This window comes from Notolepis coatsorum (genome assembly GCF_963971535.1).
Source record: "Notolepis coatsorum genome assembly, chromosome: 20".
Lineage (NCBI taxonomy): Eukaryota > Metazoa > Chordata > Actinopteri > Aulopiformes > Paralepididae > Notolepis > Notolepis coatsorum.
In genome coordinates, this window is record NC_140184.1 from 56,693,812 (window position 1) to 56,717,014 (window position 23,203).

Sequence of the window (23,203 nt, forward strand, 5' to 3'; positions counted from 1 at the left end):
CAAAAGGTTTTACTCTGCAGCAGATTACATTATTATTTATAATTATAAATATAAATTGAGCTGATATCTATTGTTACGGACCAATCTCGCAGCCTCCGTAATACAGGCTGGCCTTCCTTTTGATATTAAAAACCTATTATTATTATTAATAATAATAATAATAATTATTATTATTATAATTATAATTATAATAATAATTATTATTATTATTATTATTATTATTATTATTATTATTATTATTATTATTATTATTATTATTATTATTATTATTATTATTATTATTATTATTATTATTATTATTATTATTATTATTATTATTATTATTATTATTATTATTATTATTATTATTATTATTATTATTATTATTATTATTATTATTATTATTATTATTATTATTATTATTATTATTATTATTATTATTATTATTATTATTATTATTATTCAATATTAAAAATATTGAAATGATGTAATAGCCTATTGGTGTCAGATGAGTATTTTACTAGTTCTTGTGGGCTCAGGAGGTAGAGCGTAAGGTTCCTGGTTCACTTCCAACTCCTCCCGGAAACATGTCAAAGTGTCCTTGAGCAAGACACTTAACCCCTAACTGCTCTCGATGAGCAGATTGGCACCTTGCATGGGTGCCTCCGCCATCGGTGTGTGAATGTGTGAGTGAATGGGTGATTGTGAGGCATTAAGTTGTAAAGCGCTTTGGATAAAATATTAGATTAGATTAAAATGTATGGTCATTATACAGCACAAGTACAGTACAACAAAAATAAGTTTGGCATCCAACCAGAGTGCAAATGTAACCGTAAAGTGCAATAGTAATATACAATGTACAGGTTATTAGACTGGGTATAAAAAATATAAATTAGTACTACTGAGTATAGTGTTAATCAGATGTATGTACATAGTTGTAGTATTAATATGTACAGTGATACAGGTATAAAGACAGTCATACTGGCCGGCAGTGTAACTAGTAAGAGTAGGTAAGGAATATGTACAGATATAGATATAGTATCTACAGTACAGATATGTAAAAATGATTAAATGCAGGTATGCACAGACAGATGTGGATATATATGGTAAGAATATCTATATCTATCTATCCACAAACAAGTGAAAAATCTGTCAATGGGATGAGAGAATATTACTTGTTCCAAGAAATGTTGTGAAATAAGTGACAATATCTTACAATTGTACCTGTTTTGAGAAAAACCTTGAAACAAGCTCTTTTGTGTTGGAACACATTTGAATAAAATAAAAATAATTCTCCTCTCCTCTCTACATGCACTGGATTCCAAATGATTACTACACAATGTTCTGTTGTTTCACCCAGTTGTTTTCCAGTCAGTGTCGACCACAAAACATTCAGCTCTCGCCTTCTATGGGCTTCCTTCCAATACTCAACACTGTCACAGATACCACTGTCTCTGACAACACTCCCAGCCCTCTGTCTCTCGTGCTCTTTTTTATTTATTTTTTTCACAAGGCCTTTGTGACTGTGGCAGGATGTTGTCATCTTTCCAGTTTCATTGGAAATATTCAAAAGGAGATATTTCCTTTGGGAGCGTGGGACATTCAACCCACATTCAGACCCCATTGGCCAAGTCCTGACCTCACACTGCTGAACGACCTACCTTCAGCTGAAGCAATGGTGCTTTCCAGAGGGGTCATTTGACTGGAGATCTCATCAGAGATGTCTCCAACATGTGTGAAACCAAAAGACACGGTCATTTGAAATATCTCTCTCCCGCTGTCTTACTCCCCCCTTCCTTAATGATTCATGTTTTAAACCTGTGGTATGTTTTATTGACATGAATAATTCTGTATTCACAAGGTTTTATGAAGTCCTGTTTAAAAAAGTATCATACAGTACTTGCAAACAACCCATGTCAGACTCTAGTGTCTGTCTAAGTCTGTTTAATTACGCTCAGTCTAAATATCCACTTCACAGATGTGGAAAGAGCACTGATATATATTACTAGAAATACTGTGACATCAGTTAAGATTTTGTTTAGTTAATAATACCTAATATTCTTATGAAATAAGTATTTACTTTCAAATGAAAATCTTTGAAAATAATTTGTACATGCCCCAATATCCCCCCAAAACAAAACAAAATTCTGGCATGGTGTTTACATGGTATTTACAAAGGTTTTGATGGGTCATCATAATTATAAGTCCAAGGTTTGGGGATGGTCCCTTCAGCTCATATCAGTTATGAGAGGTGAAGAGGTTTTACTGTAAATTAGTGTGTATAGCAGATCCAATTATACTCACTAACTTATCACCAAAAACATAACTTACTCAAGTAAAAGTAAATTATAAAGAATTTACTCAAATAGCAGTAAACGTACAGGCTTGTGAAAATACTCAAAACAATTCTACTCAATTACAGTAACAAGAGTAAATGTAGTTAGTTACTTTCCTCCTCATTTCAGTAGCTCACATAGATAGCGTTTTCTCCACTCCACTTCCAAAACACAGGTTTAGCATTCTACAAAATAATTATTTCCACAAGGGAAAGCACCTAAACATATCTTGAATGCCTGACCTGCCCAAACTGAATTAAGTATTTGTGTGTAACACTACCTCCTTAAATATTTTCAAATGCGATGATCCAATCTACCACCCGATGAGAGATGGATCATAGATGACGGGGATGGGTCAAATAGGGTTCAGTGTGGACTCTTGTCTGGCTTTATAGGCGAGTCAATATATGGTTTAACCCCAAAAAAATTGATACAAAAGGTTTTTCAATGGATTCTGGTAGTATTGGGCGTGCTAAATAACATACTAAAAGTCGACCAAAATCGACCCCTCCGAAAGCCGTCATTTCCAAGATGGCGTCCCAGATGGCGTCCCAGATGGCGCCGGGGCGATTAAAATTGCTATATCTCAAATTAAGAAAATGGTGCAAAGGATTTCTCAACTGATTCTGGTACCTCTGGGCATGCTCACTAACATACTAAAAATCTAGGAAAATACACCTTCCAGAACGGCTTCATTTTCAAGATGGCGTCCAAAATTGCGGCTGGCCAAGCTTAAAATGGCTATATATATGTCAATATAAAAATTATATAAATGATTTTGTCATTTGATTCTGGTACCCCAGGTACCCCTAGACATACTTAGGAACATACTAAAGTTTTAGGGAAATACACCTTCCGAAGAGGCTTAATTTTCAAAATCGTGTCCAAAATGACGACTGGGAGCTTAGAATGCCTGTATCTCAAATGGGAAAACATTTCTAAAGGATTTATAAACTGATTATGGCACCTCTATACATTAATAATGAGCAAAATATCTAGCTAAATATATCTGCTAGGAATGCATCATTTGCATCATCAAAATGGCTGCCTGTAGCTTATTTTGGCTAAAATTAAAATTGGTTATTATATTCAACCTTGTTGAACACAAATTAAATGACCCACTTATTGTGGTCTTTAGGCCTACTCATCATCATCTTCAGGATCCTCTGGGAGAAACTTGTTATGTGGATTGTCACATTCATGAAGTTGACATGGTCCACAGACAGTAGTACAAGGTAGTCCATATTTTCTGCATGAGCAGCGAAGTGTCTTGCAGGCAGTGGTACAGTTACAATGAATGACCTTCAAGAGACTGTCTGGTGCAGCATTCATTGTTGACATGAGTGGGACAAATCTATTGTCCTGCAGGTTCCAGCCCCAGTCTAGAGCATCTATACCATCATCTGTTCCCATCCAGACCATGACCTGGTAGTATGCTCTACGACAGTGGAATTTGGTAGCAGATTCAGTTGGTGGTAGACGTTCAGGCGTTACCGTTGATGAAGCTGAGACAACCTTCTTGCTGAAAATGTTATATCTCATTTTTGCAAGCGAATCTGTGCACTTTCCACCAAAAAGACAGCCATTGCTTGGCACCCAAGGTCATCGATCACATCTGTTGTCTGGTTTGGTACAGTGAATGCATTGGCACAAGCCTGAAGGACAGGATCCCCTTTTACAAATTTTTGGAATGCTGTCTTTTTGCCAACTCCGAAGATCCGGGAAGTTGTGTCACAGCCAGTCACAGCATGGATGAACAGCAACTGAGAACACACATCCTGTCCGAGTACTTCTTTCAAATGGTTTATGGCGTACACTTTAAAACTGCCATCAGCTTTCGCCTTGTCTGATCTGAAATAAAGGCCCTTGCTATCTCTCTGTGCATAGTAAAGAAGTAAGACGAGGAGATCAGTATCTTCTCCAATCAGCGTCGTGGTGTGAAGAAGAGATGATCCCACTGCAGCCCTTACTATGTCTACATCAGCATCTCCAAGTGAATTGACCACAGTGCAATCCCGTTCTTTCAGTTCATCACTTATCATGTGGATCAGTTTCTGTTTATTCAGATCTCTTGACAGGAACTCCTCCTTCTTACCTGAGAACTCTGTCTCAGCAGTGAAGTTGACAATGGGATGAATATTGTTTCCTCTTCTTTGATGTGTGTTGTCTTTAATGGATGGCCCATCCTCATAGCCATCAAACACAATGGTTGTAGCTGAGCCATAATGTTGGATGGTGAAGTCTGCATATGACTGTGCAATTTTACCATAGCTTTGTCCGTGCTTCCATTGTATTCGGTGAAGGAGTGAACCACCATCAAGAACATAATGCTCCGTTTCTGGTACAGAATCTAGGATTGCATCACTTGCATGATCACAGATCGCGTGCGCTAGTTGTGGTTTATCAGCTTTGCGGAAGACGTTTCCGGCTTCAAAGAGGGCAGGAGGGAAAGGACTGGTCAGACACGCCCAGGCATGCCCAAACACAGGACTAGGTCAGAAAAGAAAGAAAGAAACTGATTCAGAAAAAGAAGGCTTCAACTATGCTAGCTTGAGAGCTGAGAGTGCAAACACCTCTGTCAAAGACTAGAATAAAACTGGGGCTTAAATAACACTGCCAGGTCAGACACGCCCAGGCATGCCCAAACACAGGACTAGGTCAGAAAAGAAAGAAAGAAACTGATTCAGAAAAAGAAGGCTTCAACGATGGTAGTTTGGGAGCTGGAGAGTGCAAACACCTCTAACTATAACAACTATAATGGTCAAAAAGAAGGCTTCAACTATGCTAGCTTGAGAGCTGGAGAGTGCAAACACCTTTTTTAGTAAGCTATTTGTATTTGTATAGTCATTTTAAGCTCCTGGGCGCCAGTTTGGACGCCATCTTGAAAATGATGCCTTTCCGGAAGGTGTATTTTCCTAGATTTTTAGTATGTTCACAAGCATGTCTAGAGGTACCAGAATCAAGTGAAAAATCATAGTTATATATTTTTTTCTATTGAGATATATAGCCATTTTAAGCTTGGTCTGCCGCCATTTTGGACGCCATCTTGAAAATTAAGCCTTTCTGGAAGGTGTATGTGGTAAATTCCCACAGACTTTCTACAATAATTTGAGGTTATTGTAGTACAACACAATGAGATTGACTATCTGGAAGGAGGAGGAAAGATTCATACTTGATAGAATTGTTGGTCTCCTCATCTGACTTAGCAGATGAGGAATAAAACGTGTACGCCAGACAAACCAGAACTGTAGTTCAACTCAGCTGATTTATTTGAACCAGGGCCAAGAGTGAATAAAAGGTTGCCTTTCACATACAAAAGATTATCAGAAAACATTAACAGGGCTGTCTGTTGTACAGAAATATCACAATCAGGTTTGCATCTCCAACCTCAATAATGTACATAAAACAGTCGGTAACATAATCTGAACATACATTGACCATGCTGCACACATTTATACATGAGTAAATCTGGTTTCAGATATTAAGGATTTACACTAAACTTTAAACAACAAATGGTGTTTTCCCATGATTTACTCACATAAAATGCAAACAGCACAGCAGTCTCTCGATGGTGGAAGGAGCGGTGGAGCCCCCAGACCCCCTGGGTTGGTCCGGTCTGAGAGCTCCCGAATTACCAAAATGTCCCCTCCTTTATACTACCATTTCTAGCCAAAATAGAATACAGTTCACTATTACAGTTGATCCAATCATGCATCTCCTGTGGGCGCCTTCTGTGAGCGGTGTCCTGTGGGCGCTGGCAGCCCCTCCCTCTGGGTTTCTCTGTGTGTCTTCTCACGGGGGGGGGGGGCTGGCCTGATGTCCTTCTGGTGGGGGGTGTGAATACACTTTGACCCTTTGGGCCAAATTACCATATAGTACTAATCTGATCACAGAGTGGGGGTGGAGAGTAGCTCTCGTCACCCCTGCTAGTTGGCAGAGTAGCTGTGATGACTTCTTTAACACGAGTGTAATCACCCTTCAAACCTTATTTCTAATATTATGGTTTACTCTTTTGATACTAAACAGTTGATTAATAGATCCATGACTCTTCAGCATGTAATCAGCATTTACATACAGTCAGTTTGAGTGAGGGCTTTGTGACTTGTAACTATTCCCCTATATACCATTTGGGTATGCAGCCTTCTCATGCGAGGGGGTTGGTGTGAAATGTCTGTCTCTCCTACATTATGACTCTCTAATTATTCACACATATTATTTATGAAATTCAACTCAATATTACCACATTTATTTTCCTAGATCTTTAGTATGTTAGTGAACAAGCCCAGAGGTACCAGAATGAGTTGAGAAATCCTTTGCACCATATTCTCAATTTGAGATATAGCCATTTTAATATCTCCACCGCCATCTTGGAAATGGCGGCTTTCGGGGGGGTCGATTTTGGTCGACTTTTAGTATGTTATTTAGCACGCCCAATACTATCGGAATCCATCGAAAAACCTTTTGTATCAATTTTCTTTGGGTTAAGTGTTTTTTTTTCATAGATTGACTCGCCTATTAGCCCAGGGATGGCCTGAGAAAGTGTTAACCATGCTGTACCTCTGAGGGTATTCATTTGAGGCACAACAACACAACCAGTGTGCAGCCCACAGGTGAATGACTTCACTCTGTTGTGTCCCTCAGCATCAACAAAAGCTGTTTTCAAATAAGCTGTTTGGAGTGGTATTTTCTTTGTTGTCAGAGTGTTGTGACTTAGCTGCCACCTGGACACACTTAACACTTTAAGTGCCGAAAACGTGTTTAGGCGTCTTTCCTAGCCATGCTAAAGTTGCCGAGGACGCCCTAACTCGTCTTTAATATCAATATTTCAAAAATCTGTGATCGGAATCATATTTCCCCTCTGCAGCCTTCACACACAGTTCTGAGCTCCTCTCAATCCTCTAGCGGTTCAAGAGCGCCATCTGGTGGCCGATCGGCAGAAGCGCCAAACAGGAAGTCATGTGGATGAAGTGGTGATCACCCATATTACTTCCGGGCACTCGTATAGGTCCCGGGACTCGATCTCGACACAATACATAGCGATCCGTTGCCAATAACTCGATAAACAACATGATTTGGACGTATATACTATTATACAACCTGGAAATGGACCGGGTATTTCGACATCCCATAATGGAAAACTGTCTACCCCACGCTGATCGCCCAACGGCCCGCGGAGACTGGGGTGAGTTTTAGCGTGTAGTATTACCGTGTTCGACACTAACTGCTATGATGAACATTTGACCCACATTAGATGAATGGTATAACGTTGCCCACGGAATTATAAACGATCCCCCGCCCATCCGGTCATCATCAGATGATACGTAGAAACTTCTAGAAGCACGTCCATTTGAAATTTTTCATCTGGCACCGATCGCTACCAAACTGTATTTGATCATCAATATAATGCATTTGGGGCTATAAATCACGTTCTGGAGAAAGCTGCAGAAAGAGATGAAAACATACTTATACTTTAGATCATATTTTAGTATGAATATGTGAATGAAAAAGTTTAACGTTCATACACCCTGAACAATACATATAGGACATTGAATGGGCCCTAATAATGGCAATCTAGCAATAGAATTTAAAAAGTTATAGCCCTGCAAAGAAGGGGAACTTCTCCATAGACAAATAGAGCTGGCAACGGATGGTATATCATGAATTTAACCTTAGGCAATCAAAGTGTTAAGAATGGCCACGGGTGGTCAGAAACTATTTGAAAATGTTCTGTCTTACCACTGAAGGAGAAGAAGGATTTTATACATTTCTTAACATCTCTCTGGAAGTCGTCTATGCTCTCGTCATCCCTCGTGTTACCCGTCAACTTAAATTTAATGGAAAAACCAAGGCTCTCTTTCATCTATGCAGACTCTCTGTTGTGCTTCTTGTTAAAAGTATTTTCCTTAACAGACGTCCTCTAATCTGCCTCGATTCAAGTGTTCCTCCCTGCATCAAACTCACTGTAGGAATCTCTCTGATGAACCCACTTAACCTTTGAACTGTGGAGAGCCTTGTGGTATTGTATGGTATCTAGAGGGGGACCTCAAGTCCCCTAACCCCCCCCCCACACACACACACACTCTGACAAAATTTCGAACCCTTTCCTCACACATGCAGTGTGGAGGGGCAACCATCTCAACTTCATATCGACAGCCACTGGGGATCTCTCTGGGTCCTGAACCAGTTAAGAGTTTCATTCTGACAAGGGGCCCCAAGTCTCCCTCTCCCAGAGAGACTTGTAGAGAGAGGCCAGGATCACATTTCACAGTCCATCGACCCCATTTTATACTTCATACAGTCTTTCTATTCACTTAATGTTCCCCTCCGCGTTCATCACTGTTTTGACGTTGAAATTATTATAATTAGGAAAAGGTCACGCAGGGGTCACTGGCGGGAGGGGGAAAGTTCAATGTCGGGGCACTGGATCGTGGCAACTAGTGAAACCGCTTGCTCATAGATATTACATACTATAAAAATGACAGAGATGTCATGTTCATTCTAGTTTTCAAGTAGCCTCAAGCATTGCAAAGTAGAATTTCAGGACACACTTGCTTAGCTCACTTGCTCCCAAAAGCTGGCCGTGACTCTTTGCTTTCTTTTAAACAACTCAGACCATTATACATTTTGGATATTGACATTTCTCTCACACATACTGTCCTTATTTCCCTGGCCAGATCTCAAAGATAGAGAACCTGTCCCACCTGTGCAGGCTGCAGGTCTTGAACCTAGCGGGGAACAGCATCTCTAGAGTAGAGAACCTGCAGGGTCTGGACTCCCTGGCTGAACTCAACCTGCCACGCAACAACATCTACACTGTGGTGAGTGGGCCCCTTCCTGTAGCGTTGAAGGATTGGATCTAGGGGACCACAAACTAGAATTAGGAGGGATGGTACCGTGGGGTCTGACTGTGGGTCTTTTGTTCTCCAGAGGCCTGTGTGTGTGTGTGTATACAGAAGCAGCAGTGGTATGTGTGTGTGATCTGCAGGGCTCATACTAATGCACTGTACAGATGTAATGGCCCAGGCCCGTAATGATTCAGCTCTGGCTTGACATCGTAAACAGCTCGGCTTCTCTGTCATCAGCAAATGGCTGAGGACGATGCTCAAACCCTGGTGTGCAATATCCTGTGCAAGGAACAGATTATGGTCTGTGCAGGATAACGCTGCCAATGATAACACTTGAATTTTTCCAATCGTATTTTGATGGACGGAAACACACACCCACACGCACACACACACACTGAAGCTTGTATTTATCATGTCGTTACTCATGTAATGATAATGTCTTCTGGTGACGCCCAACACCCCTAATCCTTTTCTTTCTTTCTCTTTGTGTTTGTTGTCATCCTCTCGGAACATGTCTTTGCATGGTTACCGTGTCTTGGGTTTTGTTTTGGTACACATTGACATTTCCCCACTCCACTGTCATAAGACAACACATCCGTAAATACCTCCGTAATCCGAGCTGAAAATGTTCCAGGTGTTTGTTTTGTCATGTCAGGTATGGTGAGGTCATTATGCTCCTCTTATTAACTGTACGGCTCTGTGGATGAGAAATGGGAGAAACAGAACAATGTGTGCCTAAACAGGCCCTTCGTTTTGTATGAAAGTCCCTGAGCCTCTTATTATATGGTGGGAAATAGCAAGAAAATAATCAACATTGCATCTTACAGTATATCAGCTCAAAAAGTGATTTAATTTAAAACACTTAACATTTAAATGATCAGATGTAATGTTTTATTGGATGCACAAGAGGAAGGGAAACATGCTACCATCTCATCAGTTCCTCAGTCTTCCATCTCAGTCTGCACTATAAGGATTTGCTGCCAAGCAAATCTAAAATGTGTGTACAGTATACCCAAGGGTTATTGTGTGCCAACTAAGCTCATTCACTCAGGGTTAGCCACTCTGCCCCTAGTGGTGGCTCACAGTTGGCCCTTTTATAAGATACAATGACATTTATTTTCTCAAATAAATTCAAATAAAATGGGTTTGATTAACACATTGACCGCCAGCAGCAGGGGGCGCTGATCCCCCTTCAGCGCCAGATCTTTATTCAATGGATATAGTTTTAGAATGCCAAACTTGCAAGTCCTAAAACAATATTTTATATTATAGCTATGGATCTAATAACGCCGTCGACTGTCAGTGAGTTGCTTCTGGTCAACATGCAAAAAACGGATTGTTCTTTCATCTGTACATTTCCGTTTTATACCGTTTTGAATATGAATATGGTTTGGGTGATTCTGAGTAATTCCAGGAAAAGACGAGAAAAGGGCATTTTAGTGTAATCCAGTCACCACTGTAATATTCATGCTTTGAATATATCTTTACTATATTATTCATGTTGTGAATATATCATTTACGACAGGCGCGCCAGGCGCACCTTGCTTATGTATACCTGACCAGGGGTCCTCACAGGCAGTTGGCTGCCAGCCGTGAATGGAGTTACACTCATGCTGAACGATGCTTACCTTTGAATAAACATATAAATGTTATCTCCTCGTCCTGAAGATTATTCTATTTAATCAAATACGACATGGTGTCAGAAGCAGGATGAACATGGATATCAACGGAGTCCCGTCGCCACGGATGAATTGGGATTCTCTGGACTTACCGGGAGAATGGAAGAAGTTCAGGCAGCACGCGGAGTTGATGTTTTCGGGCCCACTCAAGAAGAAAGGAGAGGACGAGAAATGTAGCTACCTGCTATTGTGGAGCGGAGAAAGAGGGAGAGACATTCACAACACATGGACTCTCAGTGCAGATGAAGCAAAGGTACTGAAGAGCTACTATGACAATTTCGAAGCATACGTACTTCCAAGGAGGAACACAATCTTCGCCAGGTACAAATTCCATGAGAAAACCCAGCAACCGAGCGAGTCATTCGAACAATTTGTCACTGCATTGAAACTACTGGTGAAAGACTGTGCATATGTGAACAATGATGAGATGGTTAGAGACCGCATAGTGTTTGGCATACACTCAGCAAAAGTAAGAGAGAAACTATTAAACGTAGGATCAGACTTGTCGTTAGACAACGCGATAGATATAGCTAGAGCCCACGAGCTAGCACAATCACAGATAAAGAGCTTTACTGGCGCCACGTGCAGCGCGCAGGAGCAGCTCGTGCACGAGGTGCACAGACATGAACAGAAGCATAGCGCTCAGAGATATCGCCCCAGAGCAGAGTGGACAGAGAGAGCGAACAGAGCGAGCGACACAGACACACGTAAGAACTGTGGATACTGTGGGGGTAGAGCTCACAAGGAAGGGGATAACTGTGTAGCTAGGGGAAAACAGTGCACGAAGTGTGGAAAATGGAACCACTTTGCCAAAGTCTGCAGGGCCGGTAGCTTCCAGAAAAAGTCAGTACACGAGATTAGCATGCGCTCTGAGTCAGGAGAAGAGTCAGACGAACTGTATGTAGACACCGTGACAGACAGACGGTTTGATGCAACAGAACAAGCGTTCGCAGACATACAAGTAGGAAAACAGGGCACAGAGCTTAAATTTAAGTTAGACACAGGTGCACAAGTAAATGTAATTCCTTTGAGAGAGTATCACAGTTTACAAGATAATGCAAAATACAGCCTACCTCACGCAGACTGACAGGATATGGTGGAGAGAAGCTAGTGGTAAAGGGCACATGCACGTTAAAGTGTAAATACAAAGAGCGTGGCATGTTGTTAGACTTTTACATAGTAGACACTCAGGCACCCCCAGTTCTAGGTTTACAGGCATGCCTGAATATGGACCTCATTAAACTAGTATTGTCAGTGAATGCACACACAGATAAACAGTCCATCATGGAAGAATACCACGACGTGTTTAAAGGGATAGGACTATTCCCAGGAGAGTGTCACATCCATATAGACCCAGACGCCAAGCCAGTAGTCTGCCCACTGAGAAGGACACCGATCGCCCTGCGTGGCCGACTAAAGAAGGAGCTACAGAGTATGGAAGACACACAGATCATCGCTAGAATCATCGAACCAACGGAGTGGGTCAGTGCACTGGTCATTGTTGAGAAACCACGCACAGGCAAGCTCAGACTATGTTTGGATCCTAAGGAGCTAAACAAGGCTATCAAGCGCCCGCACTACCCTCTGCCGACACTAGAGGACATCACACCCAGACTAACAGGCGCACGCTATTTCAGCGTACTGGATGCAAGGTCGGGATACTGGTCCATCAAGCTCTCCACAGAATCATCGAAGCTGACGACGTTCAACACACCGTTTGGACGGTACAGATTCCTACGATTACCATTTGGGCTCGCTTCTGCCCAAGACGAGTTCCAACGAAAAATCGACGAGACATACGAGGGACTGAACGGAGTAGCAGCTATAGTAGACGACATCCTTGTATATGGCGCGACCAGAGAGGAACACGATAAGAACCTACATGCAATGATGGTGAGATCACGGGAGAGAGGCGTTCGGCTCAACGCAGACAAGTGCACCATCGGAGCCACCGAAGTGAGCTACTTCGGGCACATCCTTTCAGCTGACGGCATGAAGCCTGACCCAGGCAAGATAGCTGCCATCAAGGAGATGGAGGCGCCAAAGAGCCGTGCAGAACTGGAAACCGTGCTAGGTATGGTCAACTATCTGGCGAAATTCGCCGCGAGCCTCTCCGAGATCAACGCACCCATGAGACAGCTGCTTAAACAATCGAATGAATTCCTGTGGGACGCGCAGCACGACGCTGCATTCCAAAAGATGAAAGACATACTTACCAGTGAACCTGGGCCAGTCCTCATCTACTTTGACCCAGATAAGGAGCTCAGCTTACAAGTGGACGCATCAAAGTATGGTCTGGGTGCTGTGCTGATGCAGGAAGGAAGGCCCATTAGCTACGCATCCAGATCACTCACGGACATCGAGGTCAACTACGCACAAATCGAAAAGGAGATGTACGCAGTCCTTTATGGATTCAAATGTTTCCACCAATATGCCTACGGTCGCCATGTTATGGTGCAATCTGACCACAAGCCCCTGGAGTCGATCATGAAGAAGCCGATCGCCGCAGCCCCACCGCGGTTACAGAGGATGATACTGCAACTACACAAGTATAACTTCACGATCGTGCACCGCCCTGGGAAAGACATCCCAGTAGCCGACACGCTGTCCAGGAAATCACTCACCTCTCACGACGACGGTCTCAGTGAAGGGATGGACCTTCAGGTACAACAGCTTACCTGTACACGACGACAGGCTACAGGAGATCAGAGAAACGACAGACAATGACACACAGCTAAAGCTGCTCAGCCAGGCTATCCTGGAGGGATGGCCTGAGGAAAGAAAACAATGCCCCCAGAACATTACCGAATACTGGAATCACAGAGATGAACTATCCAAGACGAATGGAATAATTTTCAAGGGGGAGAAAATAGTCATCCCTACCAGCCTCAGAGGAGATATGCTGATCAAGATCCATGCAGGCCACATGGGAATGGAAAAATGCAAACTGAGAGCACGAGACATCATGTTCTGGCCTGGAATGGGTAGACATATAGAGCAAGTCGTGGAGAAGTGCTCAATATGCCAAGAGCGCCGCCCATCAAACACCAAGGAGCCCATGATGCCTCATCGTATCCCAGACCGCCCCTGGCAGGTTGTAGGGACAGATCTCTTTAACTGGAACAACCAGGACTATGTTGTGACCGTCGACTACTACAGCAGATTCTTCGAACTAGACAGACTTCACAGCACCACATCGGCAGCTGTTATCCACAAGCTAAAGGCAGCCTGTGCCAGGCATGGCGTCCCAGAGACCATAGTCTCAGACAACGGACCACAATACAAGTCTAAAGAGTTCGAGGCATTCGCCAAGTCGTGGGAGTTCACACACGTCACGTCAAGCCCACACTATCCGCAAAGAGAGAACCGTGAAGACGGCAAAATCACTCATGGACAAGGCTAAGGCAGACGGAAGAGACCCGTACCTAAGCCTCCTGGAGTATCGTAATACCCCAGTCGACAACTTCAAATCGCCGGCACAACTGTTGATGAGCCGCAGGCTACGCTCAACCCTCCCGAGCACCAACCAACAGCTGCGGCCAGGGGTAGTAAGCCAAAAAGATGGACATAACAAACGAGTGCAAAGACAACAGCACCAGAAGAAATACTATGACAGGTCAGCTAGACCGCTGCCCCCACTACATTGTGGTGAATCTGTCAGGCTACAAGAACTTGGACGCTGGAGGCCAGCAGTAGTCATACAACCAGCTGACACTGCGCGGTCATACCACGTTCGCACCCAAGATGGACGCGAATACCGCCGCAACCGCAGGCACCTGAGGGACACGAAAGAGGAACACTTCCAGGACAGCGACGGTATGCCGAGTCCAGAGAGCGTCGATCAACCGCCGGAGACCAACGACCCCGAACTGCCAGAGGACTCAGAAGAGAACTCAGCTTCATACTACACCAGATCCGGCCGAGCAGTGAAGCCTCGGGACATTTTAGACCTATAAATGTACAGGGTGCAGGCGGATCGCTGCCCTATTATAACACCATTTGCCCCATTGAGAAAAAAAAAAAAAAAAAAAAAGGGGGTGGTGAAATGTAACAAATATTAATGTATGCTGAAATGATGACTTACTATATGTGTTGAATCTATGACCTACTTACCTTGCTTAATTGTCGATATATTCCCATTTTGTTAGCAAGCTACTTCTACAAATAAGAACTGCATATGGTAAGAGTGTTGAGACACGACCAAATAAGCCATGAATACATACCTTATTCACAGCTGAAGTATTCAAATATTAAAGCAGACTATCCAGAATAAGAGGGCACACAATACGAACTGTAATACCTTGATACATGAATCTTTATGTTTAACATATTAATCCTACCTGTTTACATTGCCTGGTCCTAACACAGGTAACGCACTTGTTATTGTTTACAAAGAAACTCTTACAGAGTATTGCACAACCATTCCTAATTTCAATTTTGTTCATAGCTTATTAAGCTTTCTCTAAAAGAAGGAGGATGTAATATTCATGCTTTGAATATATCTTTACTATATTATTCATGCTGTGAATATATCATTTACGACAGGCGCGCCAGGCGCACCTTGCTTATGTATACCTGACCAGGGGTCCTCACAGGCAGTTGGCTGCCAGCCGTGAATGGAGTTACACTCATGCTGAACGATGCTTACCTTTGAATAAACATATAAATGTTATCTCCTCGTCCTGAAGATTATTCTATTTAATCGAATACGACAATCACGTTGTAATTTTTCGGCTGATTATCTAATCATCCTGAAATCAACGCTAGATTATCATTATTATATCTCCTCGTGCATACATGAAATGGCTCTCGTATAATACGACCTATAATATATAGGTCAGATATAGGTCAGTATTATATATATATATAATATATATCCAGAGCCTTATTATTATTATTAATAATAATAATAATAATAATGATAATAATGGTAATAAATAGCTCTGGTTACTGTGTGCACAGGTTACTGATTTAAACTAGTTGCCAATGTGATTTTAATAAAAAGATAAACACAATTAGATTTGATTATGATGCATCTAGCAGAGTATTGAGAGTTTAGAATGTTATGTTATGTTATGGCAACAGAACAGAGATAATGTAACATGTAGCCTTGTTGTGGTGACATTTTTTTTATCTCTTGTCTGTTGACATTTTCACAATGAGTGTCTTCTACATCATGCTATTTGGACCTGTTCCAGTGACCGAACATCCACCTCCTGGCCTCTATCTCACTCCTGCTTCCATCTTTGGTAAAAAAAAATACTTTTTGTCTTTTTCATCCCTTTATTTTTATTTGCATGTGGGTTCAAATGTGAGTTAAAACCAGGGGTGTAAAGTACTTGAGTAATTGTACTTTGTTACAATACTGTACTGTAAAGTACTGTTTTTGGGGATTTGCACTTTACTCTAGTATTATTAGGTTTGTATACTTGTACTTTTACTCAATTACATTCCAGAGAAAAAAAACACAAGTACTTTTTAGTACTTAAGTACATTTAAAAGTAGAAACTTTTTGACTTTTACTCAAGTGTGTTTTTAGCCAGATACTCTGACTTTTACTTGAGTACGATTTTGAGACGGTACCTATACGTTCACCTAAGTATAATTTCTGGGTACTTTTGACACCCCTGGTTAAAACCCACCCAATCCACTTAAATAACCCGTATACATTTAAAGAAAGAAGGGGTCTGGTTCTGATCCACTTAAATAAGAAGCCTTTTTCAGCACCAATAATTTGATCTTTTGAAAATTCTGGTCTCTCAGGCAGACCCATATCTTGTCTGAATCTTGGTTGAAAAAGACTGATAGTGATTCATCCTAGCTTTGGACCAATACAATGTATCACTGTTCCCAAATGCTTTTCTTTTTGCACATGTCACACATTATGTAGATGAAAAAATATTCATTCAAACCTTTATTTATTCTCGAAAAGGACAATTGAGGTCACCCTCATTTTCAATGTCGTCGAGACTTACAGACATTTCAATGCATACATTTTTTACAATATAATAATAAATATGAATAACTCTATATAGCACCTTTCACACATGGAGCACAGCCCAAAGTGCCCCACAGCAAATAGTATAACATTAACATAGGCATGAATGACAGGCACAATGGTGGCTCAATCACCATACCCAGCAAACAATCCAAGTACACTCAAACTACCCACGTCCCCCTCCAACCATGACACACCCGACCAGAAACGGCTTCCCAGATGAAGATACAACAAAGACCAGGATAAAGGATAAATAATCAGTGTTGATTTCGCCTATCTGCCAGAGAAGACCAACCCACTTTCTCATATAAGATGCAGTGGTGTGTATCGTATCTGTCACCAGTGATAAATCTAAGAGCAAAATGATAAGCAGAATCTAGTGGTTTAACTCAATCAGCGCCAGGCCCGAGTAAAGTCGGGTTAACTCGCCAACCATTCAGCGTCAGACCCGAGTATAGTCGGGTTTTCATCGTTATTTCTTTTATTCGATATTTCCATTAATTACAGGCACACTGACTCAGGGTTAACATGGGGAATTATCCTGAGAATGCCAAAGTGCAATACCGGCCGCAACCACCCAGGTGGCAGTATCGAGCACCCTTTGAAACATTATATCTTATCGTTGATCAAAAGTCTCCGGTCGGACTTTTCTTTGTCGCGCAAGTGGAGCGGTTGTCCCGATCGGATTGAGAAGCATGAAATGCTCCCGGTGCATGATGTGTGGCGGATTATGTTGGCGACACGATCGACACCAATACTGGGACTCGCAATCAGATAATTGGATTATTCTTTTTGGGGTACATCCTAGTGAAAGTAAGGCCTATAGTATCAATCCTGCTGTGATTCAACCATGACTTCACTTCGATCACAACATTTGTGTGTAACGTTACTCCACAACGTGTGCAGTTGGTGACGATTAAAGCATCAAAAAACGACCCCCCCCCCCCCCCCACCCTTTCATGCATTCATGATGAAACATGATAATACCGATAATATAGATTTGATTTCGAAATAGTAGCGTCTACAGGCGAGAAACAGCAAAGTTTTTAGTGAAATGCACGTATTGCTGCATAGCGTCGTTTTCTGGGATTAGACAGGATTACTCTAAAACTATACTCATATTCACCACGGTAGAAAACGGGAATGTATGGATGATTTTTTTTTGTCTAACACTTTCAGAGCCCTTGCTTAACCTTGATTTACCGGTTGAATGCCCACCATCCACTTCAATGTTAGCGTTAAAAACGCCTAATCTATGTTTTAAATTATGGCTATGTGTCTAATCTGCCTGTCGCTTATCAATGAGTCGTTTTCCAGTCAACATTGTCGAAGTGGATTGTTTTTTCGGTTCATTTTCATTTTATAGCATTTTGAAAAGCTCTCGTTTTCAAGGAAAATATAAAGATTCCATGATAAAAGACGTTTACTGGAATATTCTAGAATACACAAAAACGTTGTAATTTTTCGGCCTATTTATGAATCGTTTTCAAATAAACGCTAGATTATTGGTAGTATATGTGTACGTATGCACGCTAGAGACGCAAGCTGAAAAATCGATTCTCTTAGTTCCTCATCAGCGATCGCGCACACACACACACACACACACACATAGGGAAAACGCTGAGATCTCAGCGAATACAACTCTGATTATCCCAAGACTGGTAAAATAGATTCCTTACCTCAGATCAGATGTTCTCCAAAAAGATCATTCCAATTCCTGATCGCCATTCCAAATATCGATCACGCTTATTGATTGAGTATTGGCTACTGTGAATATATATTCCAGGCTGATTCCCGTCCCGCTCAGACTTCCATGTTGAGCAGACAGCTTGCCAGCTCAATGAGCCAGCTGGCTCCGCCTCTACATATTGACTGATCCCAGGTCAGTCTAAGTGACTGACCTGCAGTTACACAGGGATAGACGATAGGGGTCGCTTTTTTCCATTCTGAGCTGCTGGAGGAGCTGCTGTACCAACGGGAGACTCGGTTGATGAAATATGAAATCAGTTCGCTAATAAACAAATTAAATTATATTTGTCATCGTGGGCACTCAGTGGGGGGCCTAATAAAACGAGATATGTCGTCCGTGGCACTGAAAGTGTTAAAGGGGAACTATCTTATAAAAGGCATTTTTCAGTGTTTAGCATTGTTTCCTAGCTATGTGGACTTATATTAATAGGATCTATGTCTCTAATTCTCATATTGGCGCATTCTTCCAATTCTCCTCTCACAATATTCACCCTCACTGAACTGAGTCATCTGAAAATGTGCATATCTGTGATGTCAGAGATTTCTCAGCTGCATAATAATGTGGCAGTTGATGTGGCAGTTGGCACCAGCCAACACAGTGGTTGGAGCCCAGCCTCAAAACGGCTTAAGATCTTGAGGTAGAAAAATGCTGTTTTTGAGTACTTGATTAGAAATACAAAACAATGAATTTTTTTGAAAAAAACCTTACAGAGGTGTTCCATAGACTCACAGGAATTGTGTAAAAGTGCCCAAATAGTGAAAGAAATAGTCAAATAGTTCCCCTTTAACACATATTGAACGATAGATAGTCTATGTCAAATGGGCCATATAATTGTATCCATAGCTATAATATAGTTATAGCCCTGCAAACACCACCACTTATTCCTATCTTTTAGAGCATCGGCGTGGTAAGTACAAACGATGCTCAACTGCGTGGCGTCCAAAGAGTTAAGAGTCGAAGGGGCAGCATTTCTGTAAATCACGCCAATTTACTGGCAAGATTGTCTATATATTTAAAAAAAAATTCAATAATAAAATATCAATCCCTATTGCAATCCTTATCTCTATTTTTTCATCGACATAATTTCATTGAGTTATAATTAACACAACACAAGGATTCAGTGTACTCTGATGACATCACAGGAGGAGATATTCAAACTCATTAACACTTTGACTGCCACGCTGTTTTGTTAAAGTTACCCTTACTGCCAGCCTTCTAGTCGTTTCCTTGGTCGCTGCACTATGTTTGCGAAGCTGTGTTTGTGTGTGGCCCATTTCGACAAACATTACTTGTAGTCCAGCATGGGAATAATAGCTTGTTTCCACACGCTGTAGTTTGTAGTTTATTACACGCTAAACATCACGCATTTCCAAGATAATAGTATTTTTTCATAGATTGCGAGATAAAACACGTTATGTGCAATAAGCCCAAACCGTTCTGGCTGATCCCCTGAAACCCTGAATACTCCCATATCAAAGGTATATGATATGTATATATGTATATCATCACAAAATCATCAAGGGGGGGGGGTCATTTTAACTCAAAACTATAATCGCGTTTGCCGAGCATGCTTTTTGTCCGTTGAAACACAGAACTGTGATCGTTAGAAAAACACGTTTCAGATGAGGTGAAATAGACATAGAATTCGATGGTCAAATACGCTCATGCAATGCAATCCAGAGGTGAGGACTGTGAATTCCTGTCCCGGGGGAAGGAGTGGCCACTCGCGAGGAGAAACTGAAAGTGATCTGGCTATCAGACCAGAGCCCCATGCAGTTCAGACACGGGATGATACTGCCACCTGGTGATGGTCGATCAGAATGCAGTTCAAAATTGTCGGGATGTGCCTAAATGATGCAGATCGCTCTGGGCAACTGTGTAGAGCGGGGATCAAAGTAAAAAGATCAAACGATCCAAAAAACTTATTAACACGTTTTTGGCACTCAACGGTTGGGGCCCAGAAACGTATTAACATGTGATTGGCACCCAATGTGTTAATTCTCAAAAACTGTCAAACTAAATGAATGTGTGAAAAACTATTTAGAACCTTGAAATATGTGTGAGATTATGTGCAAAATAAATTTGCATATTTTTTCTGTGAAGTTACCCTTTATGCCCTTAGACTCTATCAGCCATCATATTCTGTGAAGTTACCCTTTATGCCCTTAGACTCTATCAGCCATCATATTTATCTATCTTTATATTTATCTATCACTAGTGATAGTTATAATACTCACCATTGTGTCCTGTACAATAGGGTTGGGTGGTCCTTTTTGGCGGAGAGATGAGATTTGCATTGGTACCGGTTTCTATATAAAGCCATAATTGGAGATTGTCCAAATGACATTACCTCATTATTGGAATGGGTCTCTGGACCCTATGGTACAGGTATGAATGGCTTACAGTTAAAGTGCCTAGAGTTTGTACTGAACTTGGTAGATCTTTGCTTTCTAAGCTCCTGAATTGTGGAACTCCCTGCAGGGTACATTGAATTTAGATGCACTAGTGTCCATGGGTCGATTTAGAGCACTTGTGACCAACCGGGCCCCGTTCCCCGTACCTGGCTAACTGAGTTAGCCGGATAATTTCCAGGATAGCCTGACTTAAGCCGGACCTTCCTGTTCCCCGACGCTCGATTGTCTAAATCACCATGACAACAGATCAAAAAGTTTGAGCCTGGTCGAGAGCAGGGTTAACTTCAGTTAGCCGGATGAACCATGGCCACGCCCCCGCAAATAAATGACAGCTCGCTTCCTGAAATGATTCTCACAGTCTAGAGATCCCATTTATACCATTCTGAATTATGTTTCTGTGCTTCGTTTTCCTAGAGGGGGCTTTTGAAATGTATAATAATAGAACTAAATGCTGATAATAAATCATATTCAGCCTATAGATTTACTTTGTCCTAAATAAAATAATGCAAGTCATATACGGCGCTCGGAGTCGCGATACACGCTGCATGTGGTTATTTTAATAACGGCGCATTGCAAATGTGAATCCCGCGGGGATATTTTTAACGGCCGTTTGGCTCTGATTAGTTTCATATATTCTCCGCTGTAGATTTGCTTAACGGAGCGCCCGGATTGTGTTTCATTCAAGCATAAAATTGAAGTGTCTATGCGTGGATTGTGGTTTTTGTGTGATATTGTAACTGGGATTAAAATGTCTGATGAGATGCGCTGTTTGACGGATTTGAGAAATTGAATGAGCCGTTGACGTCACATTAATGCATTTGAGAATAAAGAGATAAAACTTCATTCAAAAGAAAAGATATTCTAAACACGGGTCTCTCCTCCATTAATGGATACACAATGGATATATCCCGTCTGGCACAGTGGCGCAGCGGCTAGTGCACAATCCTGTCAACCGGGCGACCGGAGTTCGAAACCCCGCGTTGCCAATATAATTTTTGTGGAATATAATATTAATGATTATACGCAAAAGTAGCCTAGTTTTAAGTTAAAATATTATAAATCTACATGCATTGAGGATATCATTCTTTATATAGCTCTCAACGTGCACCAAATTGAATTATTCCTACATTGCAAAAAGAAGAAAAAGACTAGAAGAAGTGGGATTCGAACCCGGGCCGTCTGCGTGAAAGTCAAAACCATAAACCGTCACACCACAGTGCAGATAAGTAAAATATCCACCATACATCAATCAATGGGTAAGAGAGCCGTATCCTTATTCTGTATAATAGTTGAACTAATTATTTTCGCTAGCAAGATCTCATTTGATTATCCATTCCATAAACCTACCGCCAGCAGGCAAGTTTAAAGAAATATAATCTGATTGATTGGGGTAATGAGGGACTTAAAATTAGCCTATAGATTATGCATTTAACTTGTCGGCGAGGCTATTGAGCCGTACTGCAATCTGTTAATAAAGTTTTAAATCAATTAATCAATCAATGCCGTTAGAGAATCAGGATTTCTGCTCTCGATACTTGCTGGCTTTTTAACTGAAGCGGCCGCGCGCACTTATCCTGGGTCTCAAGTCTGGTTCGAGTTAACGAGACTGAATCCACCTTCGAGGAACAGGAAAATCCCGGCTTCAAACATCGGGTTAATTGAATCTGGATAATGGGACTCTTGATCGACTTAGTTGAACCAGGTACGGGGAATATGGCCCAGGTCACCATAATCTGTAATGTTTTAAAATTGTATTTTTAATTATTATATTTTTCTATCGTTTTTTTTTACAGTTTTATTTATCATTATTATTATTATTATTATTATTATTATTATTATTATTATTATTATTATTATTATTGTTATTGTTATTGTTATTGTTGTTGTTGTTGTTGTTGTTGTTGTTGTTGTTGTTGTTGTTGTTGTTGAAGTTGTTGTTGTTATTGTATAACATTGATGATGACATGGGCTGTTTGCTTTTCAGGTCATTGAGAGCCCTCCTCTCCTCCATGTTCCTGGTTACCATGGTATGAATAAATAAATAATAATACAAAAAAAAATTTACAACCTTTTCTCATGTTAAATTGTGTGTTAAAACCTGTCCACCCACAGGTGTGTCTTCCAGCTAAACCTGACCATCATCCCCTCCCCTCCTACACTGTAGGACTTGGTGCAGTCGTACCCCTCTGACATAGCCACTCT

General features: G+C 41.2%; 1 protein-coding gene across 1 annotated transcript in view; it reads left to right on the forward strand.

Annotated features, from left to right (window-relative positions):
• The window catches only part of lrrc49 (leucine rich repeat containing 49), a gene marked incomplete at both ends in the record, with an annotated part of 262,827 nt that overhangs the window by 20,404 nt on the left and 219,220 nt on the right, over nucleotides 1-23,203 (forward strand). The window contains one exon of the mRNA XM_084337119.1: nucleotides 8,990-9,133. Within this exon, the coding sequence (XP_084193245.1) occupies nucleotides 8,990-9,133 (144 nt within the window). The remainder of the gene's footprint in view (nucleotides 1-8,989; nucleotides 9,134-23,203) is intronic.